Genomic DNA, 14,923 nt, shown 5'->3' with positions numbered 1-14,923 from the left:
AAACAAGTGTGAAGCAGCCAGCAAGAATTCCGGAGATCACATACAGTTTATTCCATTGTGGATTCTTTAATTCATCCATTTAACATCCCGAAAGAACGATATACATTAAAATAAATATACGATCCTGAAAACTAAATATTTTATGAATACACGAAATATCTGGCTGAATTATCACATACAACCCTTTGCATGATTCCTTAATAGCAGCTTTCCTTCTCAGAATGGGAAATTCCATCAGTCTAAATTTGGGAGCAACTATGAAAATCGGAGGGCAGTGAATGTTAATGCTACAATACGACTCACTTCACTAATGGCTCACTGAGGGGCTTCTGCGGCAGAAAAGCTGCAAATACAGCAACACTGTGCACTTCTGAATATAATTGCACGGGTCAGAGAACAATGCAGATGAAGACAGATATTTGGACCATTTAGTCCAAAAAGCAATGAAGCTTACTATTTTCCCATTACATCAGCTAGATGTGACTTAATGAGCCCTCAGCCCCCTTTTCTGGCAATCCATCCCAGATACCGTTGATCCCCGAACCCTAAACTCGCCTTTCGAACCCTGAACAGATCCCAACATATTTTACAAATGTATTTTTCGGTTCACATTCACCGTGTCTTGTGTGTGTTTACTGAAGATCATCATTCACTACTCTGTACTCTAAGACGGAGTGCTTGAACTGTGGCCTGCAAGCCCAGAAACCGTCACTGAATTTCGTAACACCATAGCAAATGACGACTTTAATCTGAATTTTCAAAATTGAAGCCAACTTGGGTTGACAGGAGATGGCTTACTGGCAAATTTAAACAAAACTGATTTGGCAACAGGTCGTTGAGTTGTATCTTTTATGCATTTGGCCTCTGCAGGCATTTCCCAGTAGCTTAGAGACTGGAAGTGTAGACAACTCCAGAATGGCTGCTTCAGATTGAAGCAATCAGGCGCAGAGTATGTTTCCACATTCAAACAGTTGGCTCACCGTGCAGCTTACCCACCACTAAAAGATTTAACCCAGAGTTTTAAAAGGCGCAGCACCCATCTGAACTGAATGCTTCCAATTTAGCAACAAGATGCACACAGGGGACATTTAATACCAGTTAAGTCCATATACCAAATAAAATGTGCAAATTTCAAGCCGCAGGAAGGAAACGCTTTTAAAAACGGTCAGCAATTCTACATCTACTGGCTTTTGGAAGCTTTCAAATCATTTGAAAAGTATTTAAGTTAGTACTACTGGGTAAAGGTTCATGCTGGGAGTAGGGGATAGAATGAAATGAGGGCAGAGTTAGCCAAGGGGCCAGAATGTTGGCGGAGTTGAATTGGAAATGGCTTAAGAATCCAATATCGCTGCAGTACATCTGGTCTGACACAGGAAACTCTCAATGTGCAGCTCACAAGAAAGCTGACACGACAGTAAAGTACTGAGGGAGTGCTGCAATGTCAGAGGTTCCCTCTTTTGGGTGAAATGCTAAATGGAGGACCCTGCATTCCCTCTCAGTGTACACAGAGATCCCATGGCACTATTCTGAAGAGCAGCAGGGGTGTTCTCCCCACATTCTGGGTAACGCTTCCCTCTCCATTCAACACCACTCAGAGCATTCTCCGGTGATCAGATTGCTGTTTGTGGGGAGTTTGCTGTGCTCAATTTGGGTGTCATATTTTCTATGTTACGGCAATATTGCATCATACACAAAGTGCTTTGAAATATCCCGAGGCTACAAAAGGTGCTTCTGTTGGCAGTGGCCAGATCCTCCAGCATTAAGATACATTGCACCCAAACTAAAGCATGTTCAAACCCTGAATCCAGCTGCAGGAAGCAGTTTTGGTGAGCTAGGACAACAATCCAAGATGGCTAATTGAAAGAAATAATTCAAAACCTGGTAATCTATTCCACTTTTAAAAATATAAAGGAATCAACACAGCATATCGTTCTGAGACTGCAACAAAATGATCAACATATTGTAGAAATACCTCATCATGCAGACATGGCATGAAATGCTGGCTTATCCAATTTATGAAATTGTTTTCAAAGACTGTTCCACAGAGGATGGCAGGTTTGAGTGATAACATGCACATGATCCCCAACTGCCTGAAATAAATGTTTTTTGATCGAAATATTGGATTTAAAAACTACTTTTCTGCATTACAATAGTGGCTACACTTCAAACGTACTTTACTGGTTGTCAAGTATTTGGGACATCCTGAGGCTATGGCAGGTGCTATATAAATCCAAGTCTTTCTTTCCTCTAAGGGCACTGGAAAAGCTAAGGGCAACAAAATTTCCTGTTGTGTCAAACAAAAAGACACAAACTTCTTCAAACATCAGAATACCGGTGTCAATTTGATGTGCGGTGATTTCACCTGCACACAGCCACCACCCATAGTCTCAAATTCCATCTCTATTGTGGAGTATGCAAGTAGGAATGCCAGGTACCTGCCCAAAGCACAGCATCAAGATTACAGTCTTCAGGTTAAAAGCATTTACGTCATGGGTTGGACGGTTCAGCCCAGGATACTAACTTGAGATTAATGTTTGTTGATATATAGGGCGGCGTGGTTAGCACTGTTGCTTCACAGCTCCAGGGATCCAGGTTCGATTCCAGGCTTGGGTCACTGTTTATGCAGAGTCTGCACATTCTCTCCGTGTCTGCGTGGGTTTCCTTCAGGTGCTCCGGTTTCCTCCCACAAAGTCCCAAAAGACATGCTTGTTCGGTGAATTGGATATTCTGAACTCTCCCTCAGTGTACCCAAACAGGCATCGGAATGTGACGACTGGGGGATTTTCACAGTAACTTCATTTCAGTGTTAATATAAGCCTTCTTGTGACATTAATAAAGATTAATTTAAAAAATGTTTGTTGATATACAGATTCAGTTGAATGTGTGTGTGATATATGCATATGCTCCCTTTAAACAGAAGCTATAGAAATTCCGGTGTGCAACAGCAACCACATCACAGCTGATGACTGTGTGGAGTCAATTAGCATGTTTCATACAATCATGCCCATGACATCCACAGAACCAATTTGGGGCTTATTTTTGCATGAGCAGTTACATCATCCAACGTCACTGTGCTGAATCATGTTAATGGGGCTAGTTTAGCACACTGGGCTAAATCGCTGGCTTTTAAAGCAGACCAAGCAGGCCAGCAGCACGGTTCGATTCCCGTACCAGCCTCCCCGAACAGGCGCCGGAATGTGGCGACTAGGGGCTTTTCACAGTAACTTCATTGAAGCCTACTTATGACAATAAGCGATTTTCATTTCATTTCATTTCGTAATGCCTCCAACTACTGCATTTCTCTTTTTTTTTTTTATAAATGGTTTTATTGGATTGTCACATCTTGTATTTAACGCATCGTTTTAAATTACATATTTGTAGTTTGAACGTTGAGTCACAGGTGTCGTACCCATGAGTAGTACTTTACAAAGGCAATCAGGGTGCGGTTCTGGTTTACACAAAAGAAGTTTTTAAAAAATTAAAAGATTGAAAGAGAGTCAACCATGGTGCAATAGGCTAGGCTCACTGTACATATTTACAGTTGTCAGCTTTGTCTCCCTTTAGTGACTGTGGGCCTTATTTGGCTGGTCTGCCTCTGCTGCCCTGCCTGTGGTTGGCCCTGGCTCGTCTTCTCCATTTGTTGCCATTCCCTCTGGTCCTCCTTTTGCCCGTGGGTTTATCCGACTGCAGCTGTGCACCTTGCGTCTCACGGGCCTCTTACCCCTCCCTTTCTCTCCGCCACCCTTCACCTTGCTCTCCATGACTCTCCAGTCTCTCTCTCTCTTTCCCCCCCCACCCCCACACCCCCCGAAGGCTGCCACTTCGGGCTTGGCAACACCCTCATCTCCACAACCTTGCACATTGCCTGAAAGACTGTCCAGAACCCAACAAATCTGGGGCGTGCCCAGAACATGTGGGTGTGGTTGGCCGGGCCTCCCCGGCACCGTTCACATTTATCCCCACCTCAGAGCTGAACCTGTTCATTCGGGTTTTGGTTAGGTGCGCTCTGTGCACTATTTTCAGCTGCATTCGGCTGAGCCTTGCGCATGTGGAGGTGGAGTTTGCCCTGTTCAGTGCTTGGTTCTAGAGTCTCCACCCTATTTCTATCCTTAATTCTTCCTCCCATTTCCCCCCCCCCCCCCCCCCCCCCCCATGTCTCATGCAGCGGGGAACATGCCTCCTCTAACAATAGCCCATAAAGGTCCCCACAGTTCCCCGTTTGCCTGCATCCAACAGTTTCTCTATCATGGAGTGTCTTGGTGTCCTTGGGTATGATGTTGTCGCCTTACGAAGGAAGTCTTTGAGCCCCAGGCACCACCTCTTAAAGGTGGCACCCATTGTGGCTGGTGCGAACCGGTGGTTGTTGCAGATGGGGTCACAGTGGATATTTAAATCAGGCCAAAGTGTTGCCTTAGCTGATTCCATGTCCAGAGTGTGGCAATTAGCTTGTAGAGTGCTTGGCTGGCGGGATGGGAGTGTTGCTGTGGCAAGAGCCCAGAGGGACATCCCAATGCAGGAACTCTCCTCCATCCTTATCCATTCGATTTCTGGGTCCCTTATCCATCCCCTTACTCTTTCAGCTGTGGCCACCCTGTGGTAGCATTATAGGTTTGGGAGGGCCAGGCCCCCCATGCTTCTCCTTTCCTGACAATCCTTTCAGGAGTTCCGCAGACGCACACACAGTCATGGGCAATTTGGATTCCACGGTAGTGGGCTTGTTTAAACAACAGTCCCTCTAGCTCAGCCCCTCTCCCTTGCAGGTTCACTGGGAACATTTCACTTTTGCTCCGGTTGAGATTGTAGCACGAGAAGGCTCCAAACTCTTTCAGCAGCTTCATGATCCCCTGCATGCTGCTTTGGGGGTTCGCGATGTAGAGGAGCAGATCATGCGCGTAGAGTGAGACTCTGTGCTCTCTGGATCAGCTTCCAACTTTTCACTGTTCTGAGGGCGATCGCCAGTGGTTCGATCGCGAATAGGAGCGGAGATAGCGGGCATCCCTGCCTTGTGCCCCTGTGCAGCTGGAAGCATTTAGAGCTGGTGGTGATAGTCCACATGCTCGCCATGAGAGCACTGTACAATAGTTTCAACTAGCAGGTGAACCCTGCTCTGAGTCCAAACCAGTCCAGTACCTCTTGAGGTAATTTCATTCGACTCTGTCGAAGGCCTTTTCTGCGTCCAGGGAGATGGTCAACTTTGGTGTTCTCTCCCTGGATGGGGTCATTATCAGCAGTTTTCTGCCACTACCTCTGGCATTCAGTTTTCCAATCGCGTTTACATTGAGCAGTGAAATGGGCCTAAAAGACTCAGAGTGCCGCCAGTCCACCTCCAGTATGGAGTCGACCAGTTGTTGCCTAACCACCCTCTCCTGCCTGTTCTATGTGCTTTGTAGGCTATAATTTCACCACTGACCATTGCCTTCAACACTTCCCAGAGTCGAGAGTGAGACCTCCCCATTCTGGTTATTGGTAATATTACCCCCCCCCCCCCCCCCCCCCCCCCCCCCCGAGCCCTCATCCCCTAACAGGAATGGTAAGTCCATCCCATCCTCACCCGCAGTTGTCCTTCTCCCTCAGGCGTGTCTCTTGGAGGAAGATTATGTCGGCTTTCATACTTTTCAGGTGGGTGAAGACTCCGGATCTTTTCACTGGGCCGTTAAGTCCCCCGGCGTTCCAGCTGACTATTCTGATGGGGGTTTTAATTATTAGACACCACCGGGGGGAGGGGTGTTCAGCATGGCGGCGACTCAGTACCGCCAGTTCCTCCGACTCTGCGAGGAGTGGCCCCTCGATCAGACCAAGAAAGGGCGCGATCTTGGCGCTTTCATTCGGCAGCGAGTGGCACAAGGTTTCCGGCAAGGGGAGGGCCCAGATTACAGATCCAGAGAAATGCAATCAGATGTATGAAAGTTTAGCCAGAATCCATTCTGCTTATTATAAAAACAAGTACCCTGGTCTCAGAAACACATGTTTTACTGGTGCAACAGTGGAAGAATGCCAAATGGTTCTTGCAACAGGCAACATGAAACAAATGGAGGAAATGAAGAAAGGTATGTGAAAAAAAAAACGGGAGAAGCTCACAGACAAGCCAGACAAAGTCACCAAGGAATATGTCTTAACACAGTCACACCTTGTTAGTATTGCTTAGATTTTTCTGAACATGCCTTTTTAATTGTGCAAACGTTGGGTGGAAATAAAATGGTAGATAATTTAAAACAAAAGAAAAAAATTATTAGGCACCAAGTGAAAACGCAGACCCAGCTCCACAATTGAATTGCAGATTCATTTTGGTAGAAAAAATTTGAATGCGGATTACAGGGTCAACAGCAGGGTTCTGAGGAATGTGGAGGAACAGAGAGATCTTGGGGTTCATGTCCACAGATCTCTGAAGGTTGCCACTCAAGTGGATAGAGCCGTGAAGAAAGTTTATAGTGTGTTAGCGTTTATTAACAGGGGGCTTGAGTTTAAGAGCCGCGGGGTTATGCTGCAACTATACATGACCCTGGTGAGACCACATTTGGAGTATTGTGTGCAGCTCTGGTCACCTCATTATAGGAAGGATGTGGAAGCATTGGAACAGTGCAAAGGAGATTTACCAGGATGCTGCCTGGTTTGCAGGATAGGTCTTATGAGGAAAGGTTGAGGGAGCTAGGGCTTTTCTCTTTGGAGCGGAGGAGGACGAGAGGCGACTTAATAGAGGTTTAGAAGATAATGAGGGGGATAGATAGAGTGGACGTTCAGAGACTATTTCCTTGGGTGGATGTAGCTGTTACAAGGGGGCATAACTATAAGATTCAGGGTGGGAAATATAGGAGGGATGTCCAAGGTAGGTTCTTTACTCAAGAGAGTGGAATGGACTGCCTGCTGTGATAGTAGAATCGGACACTTTAGGAACTTTCAAGCGATTATTGGATAAGTACATGGAGCACACCAGAATGACAGGGAGTGGCATAGCTTGATCTTGGTTTCGGACAATGCTCAGCACAACATCGAGGGCCGAAGGGCCTGTTCTGTGCTGTTCTATGTTCTAAGTGTCTCAGTAATCTTCTTCAGCTGTGACTGAAATACAGCCAAACTCACCAGAGGGCGCCGGACTCAATGCAAGCCGATATTTAGGAAGATTGCAGCAGTAAAGCAGTTTTAATTTTCAGCACAGCCAGCAACATTCAGAGCCACCATCACTGCAGACCCTCCAAAAACAAGTTGGTAGGTTGCAAAATTTGATAACCAACTTTATATATTAGATATTTAGCATTAAAAAGATTTTGATGCTCGTTTCATTCCAGGTTAATGACGTATCATACCCAATTGCACTGAAATTATGACGGTTTAATTAGTGACTTCAGGACAGGTAATTAAGCTCACTGATTCACAAAGGTCTTCACACGGAAGAGTCATGAAATGCACATTTACAATGAGCTGGATTTAACTCAACAGATTAGTATGCAGCAACTGAAACAAAACCAGTTTATCAATTGGAAATTTGAAACAGAGTCCAGCTCTAGTGTGCTCCAAAAACCAAGTACAATGCAGCCCAAGTGAAATTGGGCAGCAGTCATTCTGCAGTGACTTCCATTGGAACAGCAATGGTGGAACACTTAGAGACAAGTAATCAATCTCAGGCCCAGCATTACAACGTGGGCATTTATTTACTGGAACCAATTTTCTCTCTCAAGAGACTATTTGCAATTGTTTGATTTTTCAGATATCAAATTAACTAGATTAAAATGTTTACTCAGACTATGCTATCACTGAGCAGATATTAATCATCTGACAGATATGTCTCACAAATATAAAATTATAATTTCTCTCAAATTGAGTTAAAATTAGGTTTGTGGTCTGACCCAAGGTGAAGGCATACAGTTTACTCACAATTTGTGGTTGACACTGTAAATACCAAAGGCTGGAAGCTGTTAGGTCAAAATTATTAAACTAAAAAAAAACCTAAGCAAGGAAATACCGTTTAAGGACAATTTAAAAAAAAATTAAAATCCATTGCAAGGCTGTCAGGGAATCATTAGAAATCATTTCTTTTTCCAATTAAGGGGCAATTTAGCGTGGCCAATCCACCTACCCTGCACATCTTTGGGTTGTGGGGGCAAAACCCACGCAGACGCGGGGAGAATGTGCAAACTCCACACGGACAGTGACCCGGGGCCGGGATCAAACCCGGGTCCTCAACGCCGTGAAGCAGCAGTGCTAACCACTGCACCACCATGCCACCCTGGAATTATTAGAAATCATAATGGCAAATTGCAACTCAACTTTAAAATCGGCGTTTATATTTAAAAACACATTGTTTGTATTGTGTCCTCAGCACAAAATGGCTGCCTATACTTGGATATAATTTACTAAAGCTTTTAATCTTGCTCTTGGAAATTACCAAAGTATTGCAGCGGCCGTGAAACATTAAGAACTTGACACAAAAATACCCTGACCATCACACCAGAGGGAATAAGCCCTAAAGCAAGCTGTGATACATCCAGTGCTTGCAGTGATACTAAGTCACTACTTGCCCCTTTCACTCTTTCAGTTGTTACACTGACACCAAGCCAGTAGGTACTGGGCTTGGACAGCTGGGCATGGCATGAAAGCCCCTCTTGCAAAAGTAAGTCCCTACTGTACTCACTGTAAAGGTTAACCAGCTGGTTAGGGCAAGAAGCAAACCTGCTGAAATAATGTAGCAACATTCAGTACAAATCTTATCGATACATAACTTCAGATGCATCCATTTTCAGATCAGTTGTCAACATGTTGAAATACCCACAAATGCGTTGTTTCTGATTGAAATGTTTATGTCTTCCTCCAAACAAAAGTTTAAAAAAACATTCTTCAGAGTCAAGATCTGAGTTTACTTTGTGAGCAAATTTTTTTGTAATGAGTATTAGCAACTCTGGATTATTTTTCAATACTTGTACCCGTTAGAATCAAACAGCCTTACTTTAAATGCTGGATAATTTCAATGAAATGTAACCAAAATCATACAAGATACATACTACTGCACCAGTTTGGGATCAACATTTACTTCATCTCATTTTCAATGACTTCAATAGATTTCAAGCTCGATGCTGATTATGGACAGCTCCAAGCAACAGGTTCACACACATCAGACATGAGGTTATGACTCTACGCTCAACACATTTCACTGTGGATGGTTACTGGAAAGCCAGTCCAGACTAAAATGTGCTGAAATACACCATAACCAGTCCCAAGCTGCAATGTCCTTTTAATATTAACATGACAATGGCGCAGTCCTGAAAGGCACCAATTAGATTGGTTGACTTAAGTCAAGGGTCGTGTTATGGGTGCTGCAATTTGTCTCAGTCAATCCAAAAAAAGGAACATCAGTTCAGGTTTCCATTAAGGTCTGGGATTCTTTCACCACTTGACCACTGAAGCATTTGGACAGGACATGTGTGCTGCATCAAACATGGTTTGCTTCTCAAAGCATCCCACACTGGATCATGGCTGGGTAGATAAATTGGCAATTAAAATACGAGATCAGAAGTTGTGCTGGGCAGAGATGAAACAATGATGGGTTAAAGTGGCTGCTTACATTTGTTTGCACTCCGACTGTCTTCCCCACACAAACCGAAAAATCTCACTCCCGGAAGGGGTCAGAATGACAAGAGGTACAAATCCAAGTAGTGTTTTATCAAGGTTAATTCCTCTTATTTCTTGTTAATATTTGTACGCCATTTAACCAACATGCATTATCATATTTCCACATTCCCGAGAGAGCTGTATGAAGAGCAACTTCCATTGTGACGATCAGTTAGCAGGAGCACCACAGTTATCTTATAGACATTCATCACCAGACTTGATCAATGATCACTTTGGATGACAAATTCATTACAATTCTTTATTAAAAATACTGCCAGACTTCTGTATTTAAAAAGCAAAATTCTTATCACCAAGAGATATGCTTTGACAATTCACGGTATCAACAGGCTACACCAATGTTGGAGGCACCAAGGGCTGCCAAACCTCTAGGAATGGCCTGCAGTCATGAGGAACAGCAGATTAATCGCCAAGACGCCGATGGGAGCAACCCAGGAGAAAAATCATAGGAGCATTAAAAAAATGTTTATTATTCAATTAATATTATTTTTTCATTAATTAGTTGTAAAAATATTAGAAATAGGTGAAAAGGCTGTTTGATTGGGCAGGGTTGTTGGATGCGAGCGTCTTGGGATGAAACCTTTAGGAATTATTCCAACCAAATTTCGTAACACTAGGCAGTAGTTCATTCACTGAAAAGAGGCCTTTAACAGACAGCAAACCAAAATGAATCCTACCTTCTCGCTATGTAATAGAACACTGGATTCCCTGTTTTCGATGTTCCAGCCTGGTAAAAGATGTTGAGTGTTTTTAAAGCCTTGAACTCCTCCTTTTCATGCACTTGATGCCTGGAAAATTAAGATACCAATGTGTTCAAAATTTCTGAGTTGCAAACATCCATCACGAAAGAATGAAGAAACTGATTTCCCATTTGTGTTTCTAAGGCCTCAACCAAGGTAATATGCAAGTTCATGCTGCTGTAATTTCTGCCCAAGTCACTCGTAACCTGCTGACAGTAAAGGCACAGCAAAAAGACTTTGCAGATAAATGCGCCATCCAGTGTTGAACTAAGGCACAGACTAGGAAGTTGCCAAGCCAGATTATCTCAACTGGAGCAGCGTAACTGACTGCAGTGCCCACGGATTGGCGGGAAAGGGTGGTGAGCACTGAAGACATCAGCCAGGGTCGCCTGGCCATTGTTGCGGATGTTCACCGAGGATGAGATCAGGCTGGACTGTGATGGCAGCACAATTCCCGTATAAAGCCACTTGAGAAAATGCGTTTCAAGCATTTGTGAAAACATGTTTCAAATACCAGACAATACCATCATAAAATTGAAGTGAAAGATGTAAGGAACCCTGCAACAAAACTGCTGTAAATGTTACTTCCGAGTTATTGTGGATGCAGGCAAACTCAAATTCCAGAAATTCTCATGAATGGGAGACAATATGGTTGTACTCGAAGAGTTAGTTTGAAAGCATCTTTTCAGTATTTCCACTTGCATCGACGGAAACATGACACACAAATGAAATCCTAATGCACATGAAAAAGCAGAGTATAATCAGAGCAAATCAACATGATTTTATAAAAGGAAAATCCTGTTTGTCAAATGTATTAATTTTTGAGTAACGATGGAGAGTGCATGATTTCTCTCAGGTACCACACAAAAGATTAATGCACAAGGAAGGGGGCTCATAGGGTTAGGTTGATAAATTAGCATGGTAGAGGGCTGGTTAATGGACAGGGATAAGAGACATTTTCAAGACAGCAGGCTTGACGAGTCAAATGTTGCAAGGCTCAGTGCCAGAGCCTCAGCTTTGTACAATCCATATTGATGACTTGGATGAAAAGAGAGTAATGTCTCGAAATGCACTGACGATACAAAGTTGGGGGGGAAATGTAACCATGTCCGTAGGAAGTGAGTGTAGTTACGTAGGTGAGGTTCAGAAAGGGGTAGTAGATAGTTACATTTTCTGTCCATTTAATAATGCTGTAAAAAATACTGTACATAAACGGTCACTTGTGTTAAAGTTACAACCCTGGTGACTGTAGTTTATTGGGTTCAACCCCAAGGACCTTGGGTACCTTTAATCAAATCAAATTTCACTTGTGTTGCGATTCTGGGTCAAGTGGGGCTGGAATTGACCGCGCACAACTCAGTGTGTCGTGATAGAAGTCCTGCTACATTGCATGCCCATTTGTGAAGCTACAGAGAGTACAGTCACCAGCAAACAGGAAATTCGAAACAGGGCATTGGAGTACAATAATAAATAACTCCTTCTACAGTTGCATGGGCTTTGGTGACCAGGCCAGGCCTGGAATACAGTGTGCAATTTGGATCTGCATATTTAAGGCTATTCTCACATTGGAGGCAGTACAGCAAAGGCTCACAAGTTGATCCCTGAAACAAAGGGGCTGTCCTATGATGAGAGGATCAGTGAATTGGGTGCATATTCTCTGGAGTTCAGAAAAATCTCATTTAGCAGAATCTCACTGAAACACTCGGATTATGAAGGAGATTGACAGGATAGATTTTTCTTTTCAAAACGCATTTTATTCAAACTTGTATCAAAGTAGGTTACATCAAATAAACACCCCGGGAAACATACTTCCCAACAATCAACTATACAGTTTGTACAGATTTTTCTCTTTAATCAGCCCCCCCCCCCCAATCACCCACCCCCCTGCGACAAACAGCTCCACAAACACGGTCACAAACATCCCCCACCTTTTCTCAAACTCCCCTGCTGAGCCCCTTAACTTATACTTTAGCTTCTCTAACCACAGGAAATCATACAGGTCACGCGACCATGCTGCTACCCCCCAGTGACAATGACGATCGCCACTCCAGCAAAATTTGGCGCCGTGCAATCAGAGAGGCGAAGGCCAAGACATCGGCCTTCCTCCTCTCCATGAGCTCCGGCTTCTCTGAAACCCCAAATATCGCCATCAAAGGGTCCAGGTCCACTCCCTCCTCCACTGTCCCGGCTAAGACCGCGAACACCCCCGCCGAGAATCTTCCCAATTTTTCACAACCCCAAAACATGTGCGCATGATTCGTTGGCCCCCGTCCACACCTCTCACACTCATCTGCTACCCCCTGAAAGAACCCACTCATTCTCGCCTGAGTCATATGCACCCTGTGCACCACCTTAAACTGTATCAGGTTCATCCTTGCACAAGAGGAGCTCCAATTTACCCTTTGCAGTGCCTCACTCCATACTCCACAATTGATCTCCATTCCCAACTCTGCTTCCCATTTCTCCTTGATCTTCACCACCTGCTCGCCTCCCTGCTCCCTCAGCCACTTATATATATCCCCAATTCTTCCCTCCCCTCCCACAACCGGAAGTAGCAGTCGCTCCAGCAGGGTGTATCCCGGCAATCTAGGGAACCCCTTCCAGATCTTTCGTGCAAAGTCCCTAACCTGTAGATACCTGAACTCACAACCCCTCGGCGGCTTAACCCTCTCACTTAGCTCCTCCAGACTGGCAAACCCTTCCTCCAAATACAAATACCTCACCTTGACCAGCCCCACTTCCCTCCACCTCCTGTATACACTATCCAGCACCCTCGGCTCAAACCCATGATTCTCGCACAGCGGCGTTAGCACCGACATTCCTTCCACCCTAAAATGCCTCCTCAGCTGATACCATATCTTCACCGTGGACTGCACCATTGGGCTCCCTGAATACCTACTCGGAGCCATTGGCAATGCTGCTGTCACGATAGCCCTCAAACTAGACCCCTTACAAGATTCCTTTTCCATCCTAACACACGCTACCCCTTCTCCTTCCCACCACCGCCGCACCTTGTCCACATTCACCACCCAATAATAATGAAGCAAGTTTGGCAACACCAACCCCCCCTGCTGCCTCTGCCTCTGCAGCAGGGTCCTCCCCACCCTCAGCAGCTTCCCCGCCCATACAAAGTCAGAGATGATTGTGTCCACTTTCCAAAAAAAGGCCTTTGGTATAAAGATCAGGAGAGCCTGAAAGATAAACAAGAACCTCGGCAGAATATTCATTTTCACCACTTGGACCCTCCCCGTCAACGTTAAGTGCAGTCTATCCCACCTCTTAAGATCCTCCCTGGCCTTCTCCACCAGCTCAGTTACGTTCCACTTATGGAGCCCCGTCCATTCCCTCGCTATGTGAATCCCCAAGTACCTAAACCTATCCCTCGCTACCGTAAATGGCATACCCCCTAAATTAGCCCGCTGTGCCAGCTCATTCACCGGGAATACCTCGCTTTTCCCTCCATTCAGTTTGTATCCCGAGAACCCTCCAAACCTTCCCGACAGGCCCATAATCCTTCCCATGCTCTCCAAAGGATCCGAAATATACAGCAAGTGATCCATCGGCATAGAGCAACGCCCGATGCTCCCTCTGTCCCCACATTATCCCCTGCCACTCTGCCGACCCCTGAGAGTCATCGCCAATGGCTATATGGCCAGCGCAAATAGCAGCGGCGACAGCAGGCACCCCTGCCTCATTCCCCTGTGTAAGTCAAAGCATTGTGAACTCATATCATTCGTGCTCACCCTCACTCTTGGCGCCACATACAGCAACCGCACCCATGCCACAAATCTCGGCCCAAACCCAAACCTTCCCAAAAAATCGAACAAGTGCCGCCACTCCACCCGATCAAATGCTTTCTCCGCGTCCATGGACATCACCACCTCCGGTATCAGAGTTCTCGACGGATTCATCACCACATTCAACAGCCGTCTTACATTACTCGCGAGCTGCCTGCCCTTCACGAAGCCTGTTTGATCTTCTGCAACCACCTCCAGGACACAATCCTCTATCCACCCCACCAACAACTTAGTCAATGCTTTCACATCCGTGTTCAATAGTGATATGGGTCTATACGACCCACATTCCACCGGATCCTTCCCTTTTCTGGGGATTAGTCTGATTACTGCTTGCTTCGTCGTCTCCGGCAACTCCCCCTTCTCCAGTGCTTCATTAAACGCCCCCAACAGATGTGGTGCCAGATCCGCCGCAAATTCCTTATAAAATTCTGCCGGGTACCCATCTGGCCCAGGGACCTTCCCCGACTTAATACCCCTGATACTGTCCAGCACCTCCCTCAGCCCCAGGGGATCCTCCAATGCCTGCCTCTTTGCTTCCTCCATCTGGGGAAATTCAAGCTCGTCCAGAAACCACCCCATGTCCCCCTCCTCGCCTCCTGGGTCTGCCTCAAAGTCTCTAAATGCCTCATTTATCTTCCCTGGCTCTGACACAATATCCCCAGCCCCAGTCCGGATCTTCAATATTTCCCTGGACGCAGCCTGCCTCCGTAACTGGTGCGCCAGCATGCGGCTTGCCTTCTCCCCATACTCGTATTGCACCCCTCTTGC

At 45.4% G+C, this 14,923-nt stretch overlaps 1 protein-coding gene across 6 annotated transcripts in view; it reads right to left on the bottom strand.

The window, feature by feature from the left end:
* nf1a (neurofibromin 1a) overlaps positions 1 to 14,923 on the bottom strand; it is a 372,455-nt gene that overhangs the window by 152,338 nt on the left and 205,194 nt on the right. For all 6 annotated transcript variants that reach the window (XM_072469815.1, XM_072469810.1, XM_072469812.1 and 3 more), the window contains one exon: positions 10,296 to 10,406. In XM_072469815.1, coding sequence (XP_072325916.1) covers positions 10,296 to 10,406 — 111 coding nt within the window. The remainder of the gene's footprint in view (positions 1 to 10,295; positions 10,407 to 14,923) is intronic.

The sequence above is a fragment of the Scyliorhinus torazame genome, chromosome 12 (genome assembly GCF_047496885.1).
Source record: "Scyliorhinus torazame isolate Kashiwa2021f chromosome 12, sScyTor2.1, whole genome shotgun sequence".
Taxonomy (NCBI): Eukaryota; Metazoa; Chordata; class Chondrichthyes; order Carcharhiniformes; family Scyliorhinidae; genus Scyliorhinus; species Scyliorhinus torazame.
Note: the sequence above shows the minus strand (reverse complement) of the source record. Positions and strands in the feature narration are given on the sequence as shown.